The following is a 22,452-nucleotide window of genomic DNA, read 5'->3' on the forward strand; positions in this document are numbered from 1 at the left end:
TCCTGTCAATCGTATAATAAATAATTATAGCTCCATATAAATCACGCGATCACTTCGTGGGTGTACTGCTTGGTGCCGCCCTCGGCAAAATCAGCCACAGTGTCGCCGGCTCCCTGCAGGATCCACTTGCTCGTCAGAAGGCCATCCAGGCCGACAGGACCACGGGCGTGGATGCGTCCCGTGCTGATGCCTACTTCAGCGCCTGCACAAAGTACGTGTTAGCGGAGCTTCGAAAGAGAGCGGAATGTGAACTTACCGAGCCCAAAGCGGTATCCGTCTGCAAAGCGGGTGCTGCAATTGTGGAATGCACAGGCACTGTCAACTGCTTGGAGGAACTTCTTAGCGGTTTCCTCTGAAAAGAGTCTGCCGTGTACCCCCATCTCTCGCACAACATTAAAAAAGCTGTTGAAACTTTGACAAAAAAAAAAAAAATCATTTGATTGCTACAAACTTTTTCGCTCAAAGTGGATGTATTTTGTCGTGAGCGGCAACGGACCCCTGGGAAGGAGCAAGCGGGAAAATCTCATTATCAGCTCTCGTGATATTCCCGTGACGTTCCGCGAGGATGGTCACGTGGTAACGTTCTCTCCCGCATCTCTGTGGTGTTCACAGCTGCTGGACGCTAGGAATTCGGCGACAACCCAAGCAGCACAATGTACTGAAAGTTGAGTGCAATAGGGGTGGACGGTAGGTGCGTTCTTTTCGGCAAAAAAAGTGCTGCACCTAAATCCCTGGTTTTCTGGGTTGGGAAGACCGCGAAAACCAGTTTAGTGAAAGGTGCAAAGGGACTAAACCCTTGAAAAGAATGCAATCACATGACAGTGACAACGGGCTGTCGTCTGCTACGAAGCAGGGCTGTAGCTGCGTAGGTTTGAGTTTTCGTAGAGCGTGGAGTTTTGTTCGTATGCGCAGTCCCACATTCTTCTGGTTCTTGTGACGGTAATGGCGTGTAACGCGAGTCTGGCTGCCTTTATGGAGCTAGTTGATTCGGACTCAGAAGACGAGTGTTATGAATCGCGCTTGGTTTGTGCTACAATCAAAGTTCTCGAGAGGCATGAATGCTGTCGAATTCCTCTGTATTATGAAACTGTCGTGCCGAAGTACATGGAATTCGAGTACAAACGTTTGTTCCGACTGTCTACACGCCGTGTCCAGCAACTTGCCGACATGTACGAGGCCTCCGAGTTCTACCCATCGAGCAGGGGCCAGATTTCGAAGACCGACGTCGCAGCCATTTCACGATGTCGTCTGCTTCCACACTTTTTCACCCACGTACGGGAAGGTGCAGAGGTTTTTGGGTTCAACGTGAAACTGGGGCAGAGGGAACTACGAAAAGAACGCGGGCGGGGCAAGAGTGCGCCGAGGAGGGGACGAAAAGAATGAAAAGGTGCTGCACCCTCCGAACCGGTTTGCTGGGTGCAAGGAGGTGCAAGCGAAAAGAACGCACCTGGTATGTGTCTTATCGATGTTCCTTAGTTTCACGAGTCTGTTCAAGGCCTTCCACCTACCCGTCCACCCCTATTGCACCCGACTTTCAGTACATTTTGCTGCTTGGGAAGAGTGAGCAAGGCCACACACTAGGGATCACGTGAAAGTGGCCGCCAATAATCAGCCGGACAGGAATGTCGTCATAGGAATGCCCTATGTCGTCACACGTACTGGCGTCGCGCATATACGTCTCTCTGCGCGGGAATTTCGAATCGCGTGGATCCAATTATTTATAATGCCGATAATAAACTATGGCGCTCAAGACAACGCGAAGTGAAGCAGAGATTCGGTTAATCCGGGAATGCACTCCCCGTGGCAATAAATATGCGCCAATTGATGCTCAGGGACAGCCAACTATGCCTCCAATGGCCTCTCCTATTACGAGGGGCGTTCAGTATATTCCGAGCCTAACACCCCCCGCCCCCCTCACGAACGTCAATGCACTTCACAGCTTCCAATGCTTTCCATTTTCCATGCTTACCATTTTCTGTGACGATGGCATCCGTATGGCCGCTCCCATACGCATTAATGTGTTCAATGGCGTCATCCACGGAATCGACCACTTCGATGGCGCACTCCAGAGCCCCGTACTCGATACGTAGGGAACGCGCGGCTGGTGGACCAAATGTCAGCAGACGGGAGAGCTTGGGTCCCGAGTGAAGCACCACCCCTTCTTTCCTGAGCATTGTACAGAGGCGGGAGAAGGCAGGACTGTCCACCACGGATCGGTGTACCAGGAGCGTCTCCATGGCATTGCAAGCGGCAGGATAGTCACACTTAGCGTCACGGACCACACGGAGGGCCTTCTCGAGGTCCGCCTCCTGGTCCACGTACACGTGACAGACTCCTTCGCTGTGGCCTAGAACTGCGGGACAAGGAAGACGTACGAAGACTAAATGAGGTTTCTGCAGTGGAGCACGAACAAATCGATAGGCAGTTCTGCTGCACTTTTTTCTTTATTTTTTATTTATTTATTCAGAGAGCTCTGCAGCGCCGTGAGGCATTACAGCAGAGGAGTGAGGAAGTACAATGGTGATGCTACTTGCATCATTCTCAGGAAAAACACACCAATATTGTACACTGACTACACACAGTATTACATGGTAGAAACGAAAAAAAAAAAAAAAAAGAAGAGTAACAACAAAAACAAAGAATCAGTGCATAAGACACCTAATCTTAGCCATAAATAATGTATTATTGGCAGCATTAACGGCTTCTTGGGGCAGAGAATTCCACTCTGGGATGGTGGAACAAAAGAAAGATTGCTTTAAAACACTCGTTGAAAAACGCAATGGTTCAATTTTTTTAGAGTGATCCATCCTGGATGATACATACACAGGTGGTAGAAGAAATTCATCCTTATTTAGACCAGTGTTTCCGCTATCAATATCGTACATCAATTTCAATCGATTATGTCGCCTTCTATTCTTTAATTCTACTATTTAGTTTTACTAATTTTTTTTTATTTATTTTATTATTTTATTTTTTTTATTTTACTAATTTACTAATTTTATTATCTTTAATTCTTCTATTCTTTTATTTTGTCGCTTTCTATTCTTTGTTTCACCTGCCTCGCCTAAGCTGGTTCTGGTTCTGGTTAAAGCTTCATTGCTGGTTCGTGAGTCTACGCGTTTTCCCTCAAACTCAAGGCAATGTTAAGATCAAGGTCCAGAGAACGGACTTGGCGCGCCCGCAATAGACCTCTCTCTGTTTGTAAATAAATGACGTCATAGTGTTCGACAGCGCCACCAATTTGGTAGAGTTGAACTACGCTGGAAGTTACGTGCGTACAAGGTCGCGTACGAAAGTCCCCGAAAGAGACGCGACCTTCGGTCCTACTTTTCTTTCAATTGGAGGCAGCGAACACGTGTCCATTCGCGGAACCCAGCCCTCGATCCCCCTTCCGATTTGTTTCGGTTTCAGTCTGTCTACCAACGTCACGATGACGTTTCTTAGACAAGACAGCGGCGGGACTCTATTGCCGGTCGACTGCGCTAACCAATGTTCCTTTCCGGTAATCTTAACGCTAAAGCTGTGAATGACAGCCCTAAGTGAGCCTCATTACACGGCCCACCATATAGCATCAACGTCACACATAAACCATCAGTTAGACAAATCCTATCGTTCAACATCACATTTTTCGCCATGATGTGATGATGAACGATGTATGCCACTATGAGCTTATTTGCCGCCCTATATATATAGGAAGTGACTTTGTCGGGTTAAACCCGATTCCGCCCGGTTATTCCCCCCCGAACTGACCTCCGACCAATTGGGGTCAAACCCGATTTTTCCCCGAATTCCAGTCACTATGAAATCCTCAAGGGACGTTTCCACTGAAGGCGAACAAAGGTCGCCACGTGTAACGCATGTAAGAATGGGTCACTTACGTTCCCAGCAGTACAACCATGTGTGGCGTCAACACTGTCTATGCCTTCGGGGATTACCGCTGGAAGGTCACGATCCCAAAAAACAACAACAACAACAACAAAAAAATAAAAAAAAGAGATATTAGGAAAGGACTTAATAGACCAGAGGAAAAACAAAAACACCCGATAACACCCGAAGGCACAATTATCGCCCGATTTCTCCCCGAATTGCAGATTTAAAGATAGCGCTCGATTTTTACCCGCCGAATCTGAGAAAGTCATTTAACCCGAAAAAGTCACTCCCTACGCTATATATATATGCTTGAACAATATCCGTTCCAACAGCTTCCAAAGTATATATACCTGGAATCCCCCGACTCCTTTCCTGAATGGCGCGCACCAGTTGCGACGATCCCCGTGGGATGACCAGATCGATGCAATTCTCGAGAGTCAGGAGTTCTTCCACGTCCTCCCGCGTGCTGACGAGGGCGATAGCATCGGCGCAGCGGACGGGCTCCAGGGCTTCCTGGACCAGTTCGTAGAGTCGTCGATTAGAACGCTGGGCTTCGCGGCCGCCCTTGAGGAGAAGGCCGTTTCCCGTTGCGATAGCCAAAGCTGCGACCTGCGGCAAGCAGTCCGGCCGGGCCTCGAAGATAACCAGTAACACTCCAATGGGGACGGTCACCTGCGTCAGTTCCAGACCCGGTGCCAGCCGGGATCGGCGGAGCACGCGGCCAACAGCTCCCTGCGAGATCCCGTCGGGAATGCTCAGCTTATATACGCGGAAATCTATAGATTGAGATTACAGTGAACCCTCGTTAATATGACCCCCGATAATCTGACATACGCGTTTTACGACCATACTCTTGGGGAACAATGCTGTCAAACCTCTGAAAATCTCCCCCGTTAATATGACAATTCCGCATTATGACCAAAATTTTCGGGAACGACCGTGGTCATAATAACGAGGGTTCACTGTATAGCTATTCTCGCTAAATTGATGAGTTAAAGAGTGAAAAAATTGGAGCGCTACAATAAAAAGAAAAAGAAAAAAGAAATACCCCGTTCTAACGTTACTACTTTATACAGGGTGTTTCACCTAAGGCGATAAAAAATCTACTGGCTACGTATACCCGCTGGAGGATTGTCGGACTTTCGACAATTACCTTCTGGAAACTTTTGCCACCATCGACGAAGGCTCTTGACAATTTTTAATTGCGGGAAATTTTTTTTTTTTTTCAATTGAACTTTGAAAATTGCCAAGCGAACCTCATTTTTATTTTTACAGAAATATGAAGTCCTCCACGGATAACGACAGACCCAACCAAAACTATGCACAGTATCGCGACAGAAGTAGTCTAAAAAATTTTGTAAAAATTACGCTTTAGCCCCGTCTGCTTGATTTTCGCAGAGAAGCTGCGCGAAGCTCTCTTTTTGTTTGGCGAATGCGAAGAACCACCAACGCTATACGTTTCGTACGACGCACTAAAACTCACTAATATCCCTTGATATAACTTCTAAACACTCATAAACAGGTGTTTTATATATGTCCGCTGCAGCGGAATACCGTTGCTTTCAGCCGCGAAACGGTACACTGGATTTATTTCACGAATTCGTACGTCAGTATCAGTGCATATATAGTACTTTGGAGGAAATACACGCTTGTCAGAAACTATATTTTCAGCGTATTCTCGGGGTAATATCTTTCGTCGTATCGGCTGTGGCAGCAATTGCGGGGATCAAAGTGCGGCTTTTTCTTTTCGGATGTATAAGTTAGTGAGGTAATGTCGCAGGCGTCCTCATGTAAGTGGGCAGTGACATCTGCGACATTCGCCGCGGGAGGTGCACGGACGGTGGAAAATTTCGTCTTTGAGTTGGACTCAAATGGCCGCCCAGCGAAGGTGGTATGACGGGGGTGTCCAGCCGCATGGTACATGCACTATCTAGGGTCAATTGAAGACAGAACATGAGAGAACTGATGTTCAGAGGCTGGAAAAAAATAGATGGGACAAATACACATACAAAGCCTCAATTGCCTAAGAAATTAATGATGAAAGGTGGAAGTCACTGAAAAGGTTAGCCAGCTGTAGGAGTCGAACCCACATCTTCTGGATTACCGGTCCAGGGCTCTACCAATTGAGCTAAGCTAACACGCCTTCCCAGCGGCTTACGACGCACCCTGGAAGTCGCTGGGAAGGCGTGTTAGCTTAGCTCAATTGGTAGAGCCCTGGACCGGTAATCCAGAAGATGTGGGTTCGCCTCCTACAGCTGCCTAACCTTTTCAGTGACTTCCATCTGCGCCTGCATTCTGCTCCATGTATGTAATTTCATATAAAACGTGATTCATATAAAAATGAATGTGTTGCCGCGCAACAGCATTGCTGACGCACGTGCATCAGAACGGTCGGTTGGTGGAACGCTTTTATGCTGTTCCACGACGCATAAGTTTTATGGAAGGATGACTGTGCTGTCCAAGCAACACTGAAACTTGAAACCATAATGATAAAATACATAAAAAGCAAGCGAGCTAGTGGCGTATATCCATGGCGAAACCCCCCCCCCCCCCCACCGAGACTATATAGGGAACAAAAAGGGACGCACACGTCCCTGTTTGTTCCCTAGTCACTAGAAATGCGACTGCCTGCTATTCTTCTCCGTCAATCAAGTGCTTCAAATTGATTTTGTGGTCTTATAGGGAATTGTTTGCTGTAGGAAAATTTATTAAACATCATGGACGACACTCACTCAGACACACTCATACGACAGGCGTGCACTTCCCACGACACGTTATATATACTACGGTCATTCCGGGGAATATTTACGTATGAAAGATGAGACGGAGATGAACCGAGTTCCACGCCTCACACAACAACGAGGGAAGGATGAGCAGATCGTCACCTGTGCAAGACGAGCTGGTTGGTGACAAGGATCGACGTTCCTCATCAATAGAAAAAGGGGTGTGCCACAGCACTGACATATGTGCTTCATCGTCGTTAGGGTCGTTACAAGTTAAGGAGTGGCGGGAAATTCAAAAAGGTGGGCACGTGACACATTGCGCGTGACGTGCACCACGGCCTTCACGTATCGCGCAAAGAGCGCCGTGCACATGTTTTATCACGTGCCCACCTTTTTAAATTTCCCGCCGCCTTTTTGAATTTCCCGCCACTCGTTAGCTTGTAACGACCGTAACGACGATGAAGCGATTAAGCCCCCTGGTTCCAAAACGAACGAGTGGCAGTCAAACACTGTTTAGACTCGCGCTGGCTGAATGCCCCCCACACAATGGACCACAAAACGCATGTGTATCAAAGTTGGCATGCTTTCCACAGCGGCCTACGAAGGTTACTGCTTTTAGCAGTCAGGTTTTAGAAGTAACATTTTAGAAGTAACATTTTGCGGTTCGTGGCTTTACGTCACGAGAGAACTGTTTAGGAGTAAACAAATGTGCACGCATTTTTACTCCTATTTAAAAGTTATGGTATGTGGAAATTACGCTGGCCGTACCTTTTAGGTTTCGAGGTAAAAGCGGATGCACATTTTTTTTTCTTTTTGCCATCTATTACAGGTGGGCGTTTTAAGAGCGCAGAAATGTGGCTGCATCGGCTATACAGCGACGTGTATAACTCACGTTGTCAAATAATAATAATAATAATAATGATAAGAAAAGGAAAAAAAATCATCATAAACAATGCAAGTCATAGTGGCAATATACAGGGTGTTCATTTGTATCCGTTACAGATTTTTTATTTAAAAAGATACGAGAGCTACACAGATGCCGTTTTAGCAGGTGGGTCATGCGCCCCACACCACGTGAGAAAGCGCATGTTACTACTCGACGAATATTACGTAAAATTCATTAATCAACCGGCTTGCCATAATCGGTTCGGAAGAGTCCAGTTGACGCCAACCGCCGCAGAAATATTCTACGTTGAAAGAAATGGGAGGAGGGACAATGCAGACAACCTACCTGAGATGACTTCGCCAAATCTCGAAGTCCTTGCGCGACATTCCGCAACTTTGGCTCCGAAAGAGCCAACCTGGCCGCCAGGGCTGGAGGAAGGCCCTCAGCTTGAGCAAGGTCCTCTTTGTTGGCCTCTAGTATAGAAGCAGCCCGATCTTCCAGGAGGTCGGCCAGTCGGTTGATGGCCCCCGAACGTTCTTCGTCAGTGAGAGCTTCGAGCACTCTGCTCCCCTGCTTGGCGTGGGCAGCCTGCGATTCTAGTGAAAGCATCTTGGTGCGGTGATCCGTGAAGAAGGTGCCCACGCGTTTGCCCTGCATAATCCGCGTGATGGCCATGTCCTGGAACCCGCTGCCGATCACCACGGAGACACCGTGCTCCAAAGCCCAGCAGGCAGCTTGAATCTGAAAAAGCACCGCGGATAATGCAGCAATGTCTTGGCCTGGGTGGATCAGTTATAGACCGCTCACTGAACTCAAGGTTGTTGGCGGCGTGGTACAAGTTGCAAAGGGACTGTTGCTGTTGCATCCGTAAACGAATCTATGAAACCGATACCGCTACGTTCTGCATCGGCCGACTATTTTTTTCTTGGCTTGACTTGGCTATTTTTTCTTTTCGTTTGGTCCGAAAAGCGCTTCGATATTAAGGCGGACCAGTGGCGTAGCCAGACCTCCAAGGTAGGGGGGGCTCGATACGAAAACTCGCCCCCTCCCCCCCTCCGGGGGGGGGGGAGCACACATACTTGTGCACACTGCAAAGTGCGGATGCAAAAAAAAAAGAACAAAAATAGTTGATTTGGACGTTCACAATACGATTACATGTATAGGCTGTCATGACCAATGAGGTGGTGCACGTCACGAGATGGGAAGTATTTTGAAAAGCTCATACTTTGAAAACCATTCAAGAGTGCTGCTTAGATAGGCGCCATGAACTGCAAGAACTTTCGCGATCGTCACTCTGGTCCCCGCTCCCACCCCCATATATTATGTTCTCCTCGGATTTGCACGGTGTGCGTGGGTCGGTACGTGGCAGGTAGGGGAGGCTCGAGCCCCCCCTAGCCCCCCTGTGGCTATGCCACTGCCGCTGATACCGGTTCTTGAAATGACTGGCGGCTCCGTCTAGCACTAATACGGCTCCGGCAAACACACCAGCATTTTCGTCCATCCAGTCCTCAACCAAGTTCAGCGCCGCCAGGGCATGGGTGTAGTCGTACTGTCATCAGTAATCATTTACCTCCTCCTTATCCTGGTCTTTAGTCCACTTTTGGAGTCTCTTGCAACTTTCCTCCCTTCACGTATGCTCAAACTACCTGGCTCTACAGCTCTTCCGCTTTTTGCGTACGCGGATGACCTATCTCTAATACTTAGAGATGAAGCTTCTGTTGCCGCTGTCCTAGGTGTTCTAGATGCCTATGGCAACGTATCAAATGCGCGCATTAATCGGGCGAAGAGTGTTTTGCTCTTCCTTAATGCTACCCCTTCGTGCCCTGCGCCCTTTGGCATTCCTGTTAAAGACGATGTTCGCATACTAGGATATAACTTTAATAGTTGCGGACTGTCGCCGTCCTCATGGCTGAGGGTGCACCAGCGCAGTGTCCCCGTTCTTGCTGATCTCAGAGGTTTGGTGCTCCCTATCACGTGTCGAGCCCGTCTTGCCGCCTCATGGTTTTTCAGTAAGTACTGGTACCATGGCAGTGTCGTTATTCCCCCTCGTCAGATCTTGGTAGCTGCTACTCGCACAGCTTTTCGTTTCATCTGGGGTGGCAGCGTGGAATGGGTGTCACGCGCCCGCATGTGCTTGCAGCGGGAGTTAGGTGGCCTATGGGTTCCACATATGAAGACCAAGTGTCTCGCCCTTGGTCTTAAAGGTATTTTTGATGCGCTCATGGAGCCGTGCCACCCTGCCCATGATCTGTTACAGTTCCTCCTGGGTCCTGATGTCAGGTTTTTTTCGGCTTTTTCGCTGAGTAGGCCTCGGTCTGAGTTTGTCGCACCCCACCTCAGGGAGTATGCCTCCTCCATACGGCGCCTGCGCGAGTCCTACCCAGGTGAACGCATTTCTACCTGGACTGTGAAGCGACTGTACAAATCTCTCTTGGAGCTTCTTGCCATGCCTCCGCCGGCTGTGGGCCTTGGTGTGCCCCGGCAGGTTGCTTGGCGTCTTGTCACCGCGGGCTGGTTCGACGCACGTCGGGCTAGCCTGCAATGGCGCTTGGCACACGGCGTTTTACCGCTTCGGGACCGTCTGGCTCGGTACGGAGTCACCACTCCTTTCTGTCCATTCTGTGCTTGTCACGAAACTGCGGAACACGCGTTTCATCAGTGCCTTGTGCCCGATACTCTATGGCACAAAGTTGAAGTCGTGTTCGGTGTGTCACGCATTCGGTGGGCTGTCATTCAAACGCTCTTTCAGCCTCCCGTCCCGCATCGCGATAGGAAACAGTTCCTCCTTCTGGCAGTTGAGATTAACTACCAGGTGTGGATTTCTCGCTGCATTGCAGCACAGGGTGGCCGCATCCGTAGTGTAGCAGAAGTGCTAAATCTTGTTCGAGCAGGGGTTCGTCGCGCTCTTCGTAGAGAGAGAGCTGTGCTGGGAGCTGTGCACTTTGCAAGACGGTGGCAGACATCTTTGGTCCTCTTTGAAGATGATAGAGGTACGTATGTGCTTCACTTTTAGGTGGCCAAGTACAGTGTGCCGTTGTCACTTTCGCAGCTTTCCGCGAGTCTTCGTTCGTTGCATGGTGACGTCCAGCACACATATTAATCTAGAGATCATATTGCTCTAGAGTTGGCATCTACGTAGCCTTAGTTTAGTCCGTGTGAAACGTTAGAGGGAGCCAGTCTGTGTGGCTGGTCTTCCGCTCTGATGCCAATACAGTTATCCTGCATAGTTATCCTGCAAGTTTGTGTCTGTCCAAAGCAAAAAAAAAGTTTGTGTCTGTCCAAAGGGGACTACCTCCATAGGTAGCTCTCCTGCTTGATGACAATACACACTTATCCTGCATCCTGTAAACGTCACCTGTGCACTGTAAATAAATTTTCCTAATTTCCTACACGAAGGGTTACACCTCAAACTCGAGACCGGCATCCCTCCTTCGGACTCAGCCGTAGACCCTCCAGTGGATAACTCGTCTACAACATCATATACTTCGCCGAAAGTATCAGACGACGAAATGGCTCCGCGTGAAGATCGCAAGAGCAAGCATGACCTTCAGTTGACATCTGGATCCGGGGACAGCCCGTCTAGGCAGAAGAAGAGGAGGAGGAAACTCAAGTCTGCGTCCCTGTTGGAGAGCCAGTTCTCGGGTTCGTCGTCGGACTCATCCAGTGCCTTGCAATTCTAGTATGGAAGTGCTTATACTGACACTTAACGTCCAGGGTTTTAAAAATCCCAATAAGCAAGCCGAAGTGGTCAATCTCGGGTACAGACTCAAGTGCGACATACTCTTGCTCCAAGAAGTACATTTTCAAAACAAGTTAGAGGTTGAACATGAAAGAGAGAGTGGCTGGTTTGTCCCTTCAGATGACGCACCCTTGGAAGTCGCTGAGAAGGCGTGTTAGCTTAGCTCAATTGGTAGAGCCCTGGACCGGCAATCCAGAAGATGTGGGTTCGAGTCCTACAGCTGGCTAACCTTTTCAGTGACTTTCATCTTTCAAAGTTAGAGGTGGCCGAATTTAAGCGGAAATATCGGTTGCCTCGTTCTTTTTAGTTTTTTTTTTAACGTTTTTGTGTAGAGAGAGATGCCGGCGTTGGGATAGTTATTTTCAGTCGCCATCTTCCTAATGATAGTTTCGTCTCGTGTGATAGCGATGGCTGGGTTATTTGCTTCGACTTTTTCATAGGCTATGCTAAGCATCGTCTGGTGAACGTCTATGCCCCTGCATCCGCATCGAACCGTTTTTTTTTTTTTTTCGTGAGGTGGAGGACTGTGTGCGAGTCAAGTGTCCTATCTTGATAGCCGGTGATATCAATTGTGTGACCGACTCAAATCGCGATGTCTCCGGTCCGGGACAGGGTAGGCCTACTTGGAACGCTAGAGGCCTGCGGCGGCTGTTGTCGGTCTTCGACCTAGTTGATGCGTGGCCTTTGCTTCATGATGATGTTTTCGCTTCAACGTGGTCAAGGGGACCCTCTGCGAGTCGCTTAGACAGGTTCTACGTGCCCCGGTCCGCATCGACGTCTGTCAAGGAATGCAGTGTCGTGACGTTTTCGGTGACATATGTCAGCTACCACAAGCCTCTAATCCTAGTGCAGGACGCTTCGCGCATACGTGGTCGCGGTGCGGGGACGTGGCGACTTGCCCCACCCCTTCTCAGCGATCCCATCATTGTCGCCGACGTTACTGTCCGGATCAGAGAATACCTGTCTGGTCGCGAATCAACAGCCCAAGAATTGGAAGATTTCAAGCATTGGGTGAGAGGTGTGCTGCAGGCCTGGGGGCAAGCGTCGTGCAAGAGACCGTACACGCGAATTGAACTCCCTTTCTGGGAAGGTACGCTTCGTGCGCAGGGGTCACCCAATGACGCCATTGATGGCAGAGTACCTTGAATCACTCATTCACCGCCGACTCACTCTTTTGCGGTGTTCATCCGCTACAGCTCTCCAAGAACGCTGCCACTCTAGATTGGTGGCCGGCTCTGAAGTCCTACGTTACATCCATGACACGTCGGCATCAGGCAAAGCTCAGGCAACTGTTCACAGTTTCCAGCGACAGGATGGCAGCATCACGGCAGATCCTTCCGATGTAGCAACGGGGTTCGTTGTGTTCTTCCGTGGACTGTACTCAAACCCTGCATCGACTGCCGATATTTCTCTCGGTGCTTTTGCCTTAAAAACACTCCCGCAGGTTGAGAACAGTAGGTTTGAAGACTTCATTCGCCTCGAAGACCTCGATGCTGCTGTGCGCAGAGCAAAGCGTGGTACAAGCTCGGGACCGGACGGGCTACCCGCAGAGTTTTACTGCACGTTCTGGCCGATGCTGCGTACCTTCTTCATACAGGTTGTTCGACGTGGTTTCGAGGCTGGAGCCCTCCCATCGTTTTTTGGACTGGTAAGCATTAAACTTGGGCCTAAGAAAGCTGGTAATCCTGCAGATCCGGAATCGTGGAGGCCGATCACTCTCCTCAAGAACGACTACAAGCTCGTCACAGCAGCAATAGCCTTCCAAGTCAGTCAAATGCTCCCGCTGCTCCTTCACGCTGGCCAATCATGCGGTGTACCAGGCCGTAGCCTGTGCGACAGCCTGAGTGAGATCCGCGACCTCTTGCACTACACACGGCGACGGGCAGAGTCCGGCGGTTTCCTTTCCTTGGACCAGGCCAAGGCATTTCACAGAGTGTTACACGCATACCTTTTTTCGCTGCTGAGCGCTTATGGCTTCCCAGAGATTTTTGTGTCCGGCATACGTTTGCTGTACGCCAACCACCGCAGCCAGATGAGTGTAGCAGGTTTGCAGTCCTCTTGCTTTCCTATCCAGCGAGGTGTCCGCCAAGGCTGCCCATTCTCTCCCGCCCTTTACGCCCTGGCTTTGGACCCTTTTTTACAATGCGTAGAAGCGTCCCGTGCAGTCAATGGACGCCCCCTTCCTGGAGCGAGAAGTTGGAAGTTATCTGCGTATGCTGATGACGTCAGACTCTTCATCAACGACCGATGCTCGCTCACGGCAGTCCCGCAGCCGTACGAGCAATACGCAGCAGTATCAGGCAGTCAACTAAACACCAAAAAGTCCAAGATTCTCCCTCTTGGATCGTTTTATGTCGACCCTGACTTTCCGATGCAACAATGCACGAGCATGCGCATACTTGGTGTGTTTTTTTTATCAAGATGGCTCCACGCCTCTCAACTGGCCACTGGCCACTCGGCGGATCCAGGACTTGTGTCGCGCAGTCGCAGGAGTACGACTTCTCGTACAGAGGGCGAGCATATTTCCTCTGGTGCGTCTTTCTAGGCCACCTTTGGTTTCTGGCCCACGTTCTTCTGCCACTCTAACATCACGTATAAACACGGAGATCCTCTCGTTCTTCTGGAGTCGGAAAACAGCACTTCTCGATCAACAGATGCTCCGCATGACTCCACAGAGAGGAGGTCGGGCAGTGCCGGATGTTGCCATTGCCTGTCAGTGTTTCGCATTGCGTACTTTAATGCGCATTTTGTCGTCGGAGCATACCCCTGCCCAAGCACTTCTACATTATTGGCTAGGCCCCCTTCGTCGCCATCTCAAGCCTGATGCACAGCTGAACAACAGTCCAAGCGCTGAGGTACCTGGAAGGTTCCAAGCCGCAATAGTGCGATTCTTCTAACGAGTCTGAGTTGCAACTCCCACTGTCGACCCCGGAATAACACCACCGCTCCGTGTGGCCACTCTCGTAGCTTCCACAGCCGGACCATCTCGTCGCGCTATACAAGGTGCTCAAATTCGGTGGCCTGCTTTCGTCCCGTCCTGGCTCCCTGGTGACCTTCAGGACATTCTCTGGCGATTCGCCTGGAGAGTTCAGCCTGCTCGTGACCTACTACCCCACTCTACGTGCTCCTTCTGCAGACACCCCGAGTCGACGGAACATGTCATCCATGACTGTCGTCTAGCCAAAGCTTTTCGGCGGAATCTGCGAAGATCCACACGCATTCGGTGTTCCGTGGATTTCGTGCAACCTTGCCTCGTCTGCGTTCGCCCGACGGTCACATGCGAGTCCTGCTAACCGCATGCGGACCATCCGTCTTGTGGTCCGCCAGGTGCCAAGCTGTTGTCCACAGTCGCCGAGAGACTCGAACCTTGCTACTTGTACAGCGGGCAAGGTGTCTCGTAGTCAAGACACTTCAAAAAGAGCTCTCTTCAACTACTGACCACGTTTTGCTTGCAAGATGGGAACGCCTATCCTATCTGGAACGTTGGGGAGGATCGTTCTCCTTGCGGGACTATCGAGTATTGCAGCGCGGAGGTCACTAAGTGGTACACTTTCGTCAATCCGTCATTTCCATTTTCATTGCTCAATCCATCTGTATGTATCTCATTAACGCCTGCATATACCCTGCACATTTAATTTTTTCGTCGTAGCATATACATAGGCCTCTCCTGTCAATCGACCAATTCCGTCAGTCGAGCTCTTGCCGTTACCCGTGGCGGAAAATATCCATTCCGTCTCGTGCGATCTTTTCTGGAATTCATACCGCTGATACCGGTTCTTGAAATGACTGGCGGCTCCGTCTGGCACTAACATGGCTCCGGCAAAGACACCAGCATTTTCGTCCATCCAGTCCTCAATCAGGCTCAGCGCGACCAGTGCATGGGCGTGTGTCATAAGTTATCACTGGAAAGCAAGCAAACCCTGCTTGACAATACAGCAAGAATGGCGTAACGAACGAGCACCGTAAAAAAAGAAAGAAATACAAGGAGAAAGGTCGTTCGTGCCACCCTCGTGTGAATAGGCGGCGATTGATTTTCATCTGTAACACCTAAGTAATCACTGTGAATAAAACCTTTTCAGAAAAAAAGAAGCATCAAATGGTCGTCGGGGCAGTCTCGCTTGCGGTGTTGTTTCCGGAAAGATTTTTCCCAAAAACGAAACATTAATAGGAGGAATTCGGGCGGAAAATCCAATAGTATAATAAACACAATAGGAGATGTAGAGGGCAAAGCCAAAAGCTGATCCGCGGGCACGAGCCCTGGGTGGTTCTGCCACTGATTCTGTTGAGCACGCCGTTGCATCGAACCTTCCTCAAAGTGGTGACCCGGACGTCCCAATGTCGCAGCCAGCAGACGTGCACACCGACGACTTACTACACGGACCCGACGCACGCTCCCCCAGCCAATGGCCCTGATGGCTTGTCCAGCGTCGCAGTATCACCGTCTCAAGAAAGAGCTCCTAGACTGCTTGCAGTCTTCAGTCACTGAGCGTTTTTGTCGGCTGCTTTCCGCTGACGAACTAGGCGACAGTAAGCCCTCGCAACTGCTACGCCGACTTTATTCTTTTCTGGGAGACAAGGCAAGCTCATTCGACGAAGATTGTCTCCGGGAACTCTTTCTCCACCGCTTACCGCCTTCCATCCGCAATCTCTTGGCTGTATCACAGGCTCCGTCGCTCACAGCATTGGCAGCTTTAGCTGACAAAGTTATGGACGATCGTGGGGCCCCCATATCAACAGTTCAAGCCTTACTTCTTCTGACCCTAGAGAATGTGAGATTTTGCCCCGCCTGCTGGCGCTCGAGCAGTCTCTAGACAGTTTACGCCTCGAGCTCGGACTCATGCGATCTAGTTAACGTTTACTTCCGCAGAGGGTAGGCTCCACCGTCCCAAAATTGTTTTCTTCGCTTTGCTTTTCTCGCGCGTTCTAAGGAAGTAACATAGTCGGCGCCAGCGTACAGAAGATGCTAGCAAACCACAAAGACATTATTTTCATTCGCAGGGATCTGGATAACCCCAGTAAGCTTGTCGACTGCAATCAATTCCCAGACTGCAACTCTAGGGAATGACATCATTTTGGCCCAAATATCACGGGCGGGCGGACCGAGAGAAGCGATTTTGTTGCATCTCCCATAAATTCCCATGTATTGAAAATTTGATAAACTTTAATTCTCCAAAAATCAGTGGATCGCGTCAGGCCTTCAAAAATGTGTCATTCCCTAGATAAACTCGATGAGAACACGCCTGTACTTGTTTCGTGTAGAAATTTAGCGAGGTTTACGAGAACCCTGCGAACAAAAATTCCCCATTGTCTTTCTTAAGAAGCGAGTCCGCCTTAAATGAACGAATTTTAAAGATGAGCGGCCGCAGAAGCTATACGACGGCGAGACGTACGTCGTTCTCTCCCACATGAACGCGCAGAGAGGCGGCGTATGAGAATTCCTAGCTGAAAAAAAAAAAAAAAAAAAAAAAAAAAACGGCAGGGGATTTGAAGCCTCGACAAAAACGACTCGAATGACGATTGGAAAACATTGCAATACTTGAGTAACTTAGTTAGTGTAACAAAAAGAGGTAACCATAGTTACCAGACTGCAGCGGCATGGCCGACCGGGTTAAGGCGTCCCGCTCGTTCGTTGCAGCCACGACCTACTAAATTATAACGACCATGTCGTAGGCACCCCTTCCCAGCACCGCATTTTTGGAAGGTAGCGGTGGCGCTACTAATCGGCCCGGCTATTGCTTCCTCAACTTCTACAATACTTTGTACTTCAGCTTACCTTATACTATTTCTGCACAAGCGGTGGATATTCCACGGAAGATGTTTCATTCTGAGGTTGATTTATCATCATCATTCTACGCGTTTTCATAGGAGCTATTGCTGTCGTCTGCTACGGTAGTCGTAGGTACGCTTCTGCGCGTTCAGAATTCAAATTTCCATCGTCCAATCGTGGTGCAGATCTCGCGTGCCGATGAGTAGCGTCCCTGGCGGATTGTGCGGACGGGAGGTCGTGCTGAAGACTGGGAGGTGCTGGGTTCGAATCCTATACCACCGGCTGGTGCTGTCTCAGGTTTTCCCCTGGGTTTTCCGGCAGACTTTCCAAACGAATGTCGGCACAGTTTCCCCCTGAAGTCGGCCCAAGACGCACACTATCCCCCCTGTCCCCCACTCCTTCCTGCTGTCCTCTCTCCATCTGTCCACGTCTGTACGCCGCTCATAGCAACAGTTGCTTCGCGGCGCTAACACGGAATGAAAAAAAAAACTAGCTACAAGTTAATTGTAACTTAGTTACGAAGGAAGACTGTTAAATATATAGCTTTCTTATAACTGAAGAAGACAGCTAACTTAATTCATTGTTCGGCGGCTAAGATTCATAGGAGTGCTATCGTTCGGCATATAAATAATAAAAAGTAGAATACCTTTTTATCCGGTCTAAATTAAAACTGCAAAATAGAGGGTAAAACAGACCAAAGCGCAGTGGTTGTAGAGCGGACTATATAGACGGGCAATTTTGACCTCGTTTATGCGTTTTATATTTTGCGGCAATTTTGTATTTTACATTTCTGGGACTGGAAATTTTGACGCCAAGGAAGAATACGGAGAAAACAGTTTCCCAAAACAGCAAATTTTTCATTTTATTTTATTTCACGTACTACTGGCCCAAATTCATGAGCACAGAATCAAGCAAGGGCAGCATCAAGACACATCAATGATAAAGCTGTAGAAAACTGTTCTACAGATGAACTATTCAGCACTGTTTCAGGCAACGCATTCCACTCGCCAATTGTTCTCGAAAAAAAAAAAGAATACTTAAAACAATCATTTTTTAGCATTGAAAGGCTTCCTTCCTACCTTCCTGCGAAAGGCTGCAGGTATCGCGAAGAGTCTATTTTTAATCGCCCATGAACAGACAGATACAAAAATTTCATGTTTTCGGTTTCAGTTTTTCCAAGTGGACGAGGAAGCAAATTGCCTCCTTGAAACCTCGACTTGCGACTATATATGTTGAGGAATATCTGGATTCTGAGATTACCACTTGATATAGCCGTCGCTTTTTTTTTTTTTTTCTTCTCGGAATTTCGGACGTTAACTCAGCCGCAAAAATAAACGACGAATCCTCGGAAAATAATACACTCCGAAAACAACACTCACCGAACGTGCTAACAAATAAGCTCCGGAATCCTATTTTTAGGAGAAATATGGTCGGCCAAAGGACATGTGTGCCTTCCCGGTTAGATACGCGTAACCAGCGCATTCATTATGCAAACAAGGACCACAAAGGTCTGTCCACAATCGCAAACAATGTGATTTTTCGCACTCATTTGTCATTGTACTAAAAGACTATCGCAACGATATCCTGAACAAACTGCATATGGGCTCGAGTGGCTTTTCAGAGGCACACGTCCCAGTTAATAGTCAAAAGTCGTCGATAATCGCATTACAATGCCGCCTTTGTCTCCAGATGACAAGGTCTAATTTGATAAGGGTCGCATTTTCGGGCGCCCATACATGCATTCTAAGAAGAAAAAAAAAGCAGTAAAATGGGGAGTAATTGCAACTTTTAGTCCCCCTACACAAAAATTACTCCCCGTTTTAGTCCCCTAATACCCGACGTTTACTCCCCAGAACTGCAGATTGTCACTGAACTTCGCGAATGGTCTTCCGAATTCAACAGCCTGTACGTAAATATGTGCTCCTGGCCAATTTGATGCCATAAGGCTGTATAACTCAGCCAACTTAGAAATTTCCCACACACAGAGGAAGAAACAGTTAAACGATTCTTTCTTCGCAAATTGTGCCTTATGTATGTTCGCAAGATTTTATATCACTCGATATGTCACGGTTGACGGCTTGATTCAACGTATTTTCATGCATGCACACGAATTGTGCACCTGGGGACTCTTACAACAGAACGTGAAATGCAGTATCCACTCTGTGACACTCATTTACCCCCGTGTATTTACTCCCGAAAGGGACTATTTGTTGTGGCAATGCATTTAGTCCCCAAAAGGAGTAAAAGTACTCCTTTTTTTTCTGAGAGTGTGGAAGCTTTATGAGATAACGAGACCCCCCACCAATCAAAGTAAAATTAATTAATAATTGGGGGTTTACGTCGCGAGACAACTGAGATCATGAGCGACGCCACACAGCGGTCAGTCTGTGGATTGCTTTTGCCCACCTGAGGGTTCTTTAACGTGCGATGAAAGCTCATCACATTACACCCGTATTTAGACGAGGGGTAATGTTTAGCTTTGCACACCCCATATTTCTGCCCTCTCTGGTTTTCGTTGGACTTTCGACAGATGTCGTCCTCCTTCCTGCTGTTCGACTCTGTACACATTTCATAGCTACAGTTGATTCGGGGGTGCGAACACGGAATTTACCGCCTCACTGCCATTTCTATAGAACAGAGACCACTGGCAGATCGTATATATGTAGTATATGTCACAGCGATGTCACACTACAATCGTGACGATGTTCACGCCATCATCATATTGACGTCAACGGCACCGTTCCCTAAGAGTTACGACAAAGCGTTACAAATGTTAAACTCCCAAGCTTGCATTTCTTGGACGCCGCGGAGAATCCCCTACACTGAATGTGCAAGAGTTCCACACGGCAGAAAGCTCCCTGCTGTCGGTGTGACGCTTTTCGACTTTGAATGACGCAATGTGGGATAAGGATTACGGCGACGCTTGAAAAGCATCTTAAGACGTATCTCCCAAGACGCATTCATCAGCATGTGCACGCGGACGAGCAAAATACGGAAGGAGGAACGGCTCGTTCAGATAAGATAGAATTTCAAATTTCGCGCCAACCAAAAGCTCTTGCATCATGCCACTCCGACAGTTTCACCTGCATACTAGCGACCTCGTGAACTTGACACCCATTACGTAGAACGTCGGATTGGGCCTGTCGGTAGGACATCATGAAGATACGCATACCCATTAAGATACAATAGGGCAAGAGAGACCGGAGCGAGCGTCAGCATGACCAGACTAACGAATAGAGAACAGCAGAGGAATGGAGGGCTTAGCACCCACCCTGAGCCAACTGTGGCACGGTGCACGGACGTGGTGAGAGGATAGCAGAAAAAAAAAAAAAAAAAGTGGGTGATTCTTTCAGTTTCTAACCCAGGAAAGCACCGCCAGGAGTGGGATTCAGCTCGAGTGTTTCACATGGACTTGGATCTGCCATCAACTCGACTTCTCCTATGGTGGGACACAGAGCCCCTCTGGACAGGCCTTACCTATTGAACAGGCAAAACTATTGAGCACGGTCTCAATGAGAGATCATGTTCGTTCGTCACCCCAAGTATAGTAGACCTGACATTGGAGTGCTATCGGAGAATCGGAGCTCATCGGGTACTACAGTCGCCTTTCGAGAGTATTGACCAAAGTTCCAAGCAGAGATGCTACTGTGATCTTAATCTACAAGTAATTTATTCTGTGACACTCTCTGCGTTACGTCATATACAGGGTGTCCCAGCTAACTGCGAACATATTAAAAAATATATATATGACACTTTTTCCAAGACGAAATGGGGGTGAAAGAAAGACGCGTCGTCTAAGAAGCGCAATGAACAAAATAAAGAAGAAAAGAGGGTTTCCTTCACGATTTTTTTTTTTTTGCGGGCGATCTATCGAACGGATTTTTGTTCTGAAAACGGCTACGATATCAGGTGACCGAAAGGAACAGATGTTCTCATTGGGACAACTTCGTAGCTTTTATAATTAAAAAGTTAATTAATGAAAGATAATTAAGACGTTGCCTTAGGACTTTGCTAATGCCCTCCTAAAGAGTGCCCTTCAGCATATGCTATATTGCAGTCGATTTCATCTTGGAAAAAGTGTCATATATATATATTTTTTAAAATATGTTCGCAGTTAGCTGGGACACCCTGTATATCAAGACGCATGCTTCCAAGAGAAAGGTGAAAATCTCACCTTGGCTTCCATGCCGCCGAGGCCTACTTTGGACTTTGAGCCGAACTGGATGCAACCGTTGAAAGCAGGGTTGTAGGTATGGAGTAACTTTGCTCCGTCCATCGAGGGTGGCTTCGTGTATATCCCCTCCACATTGGACATAAGCATGAGCAGGTCGGCTCCAGCCTCCACCGCCAAGTGCGCCGCCAAGCTGTCATTGTCCATACTCGTGGGCCCGTCCACGACGTGCCCCACTTGTTCCGTCGCCGGCGACGAGACGGCGTCATTCGTGTTGATGATGGGTATGATGTTAAGACTAATCAATTCCAACAATGTCTGCCGAAGCCAGTGTCTGCTGTCCGGGTTGTGAAAGTCCGGCTTAGTCACCAGGACCTGCGCTATGTTAACTCCGTACTGGTTAAACATGGCGTCGTACAGCGCCATCAGCCCGCTTTGCCCAACCGCAGCGGCCGCTCGCTTGTGCGGAGGGTTGCCGCCGGGGTCACCGAGTTTGTCGGTCTTCTGCGAGAGAGTCTCACGCATGGACATGGACATCCGCATCTCCTTATTAAGCCTCTGCTTGCCGAAAGCGACCGCACCGCTGGTGACCAGGAGCATCTCCCTTCCTTGATTCTGAAGCTGGGAGACCTGTTCCACGATAGACGCCAGTCTTCCCAAGGCCAGGCCGCATTCGTCTTCACGCGTCAACACAGCGGTGCCCAACTTAACGACGACTCGGCGGGCTTCCATTAATTCGCTACGGTACGCCGCCGGCTTTCGACGCGGAGCACGACCACTAACCTCTTTGTTGAGCAGAAGGGTCGTTTTCAGAAAGGATGCCCATCTTCGACTCTGAAGCCAGCCAGCGTTCGGACGGGTTAGCAGCCACATGTTGACCGAATTACTGCCCCGCTCAAGACTGTCGGCGCGAAGTCACCTACGATTGCCTTTTGTTTAGTAGGCACACTAACGAAGCAGAACCTGATACTCCGTACGGAGATATCACTGGAAAGATACGCTACAGGAGAATCCAAAGTCTCTGCGGAGTTTCCCCCCTCATGCACGTGCAGAGCTGAGGCACAGCATCCTATCACACACGAGGACAGTACGTCGCTACCGGGAACGTTGACCTATTAATGGACATTGGAAGAGCTGCCGTTCACCCAGAAACAATAGAGGGCTTTGAGAGTCAATATGCTACGAGCGTCCAGCTTTGTTTTTTTTTTTTTTTTTTTTCTTTTTAAACGGACAGCAGTCTCTGTTGGGTCGGTGAATTTTTGAAACGGTTGTTATAAATTTTGGCTTTACGTTTTC

At 48.7% G+C, this 22,452-nt stretch overlaps 1 protein-coding gene across 1 annotated transcript; it reads right to left on the reverse strand.

Annotated features, from left to right (window-relative positions):
- Nucleotides 1-22,140, reverse strand: LOC135377311 (delta-1-pyrroline-5-carboxylate synthase-like). Its single transcript, XM_064609648.1, has 6 exons — nucleotides 21,160-22,140; nucleotides 7,825-8,220; nucleotides 4,221-4,602; nucleotides 1,970-2,353; nucleotides 257-352; nucleotides 1-202 (listed from the first exon to the last, which is right to left on the reverse strand). The coding sequence occupies exons 1-6, from the start codon at nucleotides 22,027-22,029 to the stop codon at nucleotides 42-44; spliced, it is 2,289 nt and encodes a 762-aa protein (XP_064465718.1). The 5' UTR covers nucleotides 22,030-22,140; the 3' UTR covers nucleotides 1-41.
- Nucleotides 22,141-22,452: the final 312 nt, after the last annotated feature.

Source organism: Ornithodoros turicata, chromosome 1 (assembly GCF_037126465.1).
Source record: "Ornithodoros turicata isolate Travis chromosome 1, ASM3712646v1, whole genome shotgun sequence".
Lineage (NCBI taxonomy): Eukaryota > Metazoa > Arthropoda > Arachnida > Ixodida > Argasidae > Ornithodoros > Ornithodoros turicata.

What these genes read in the sequence shown, in the direction of transcription:
- LOC135377311 (XM_064609648.1), bottom strand. Translation starts at nt 22,029, where the DNA reads ATGTGGCTGCTAACCCGTCCGAACGCTGGCTGGCTTCAGAGTCGAAGA. An exon ending in TCGGCGGCATGGAAGCCAAG is followed by an intron (nt 8,221 to 21,159) that starts GTGAGATTTTCA and finishes GTGCTTTTTCAG; the next exon opens with ATTCAAGCTGCCTGCTGGGC. An exon ending in ATTTGGCGAAGTCATCTCAG is followed by an intron (nt 4,603 to 7,824) that starts GTAGGTTGTCTG and finishes GGGATCTCGCAG; the next exon opens with GGAGCTGTTGGCCGCGTGCT.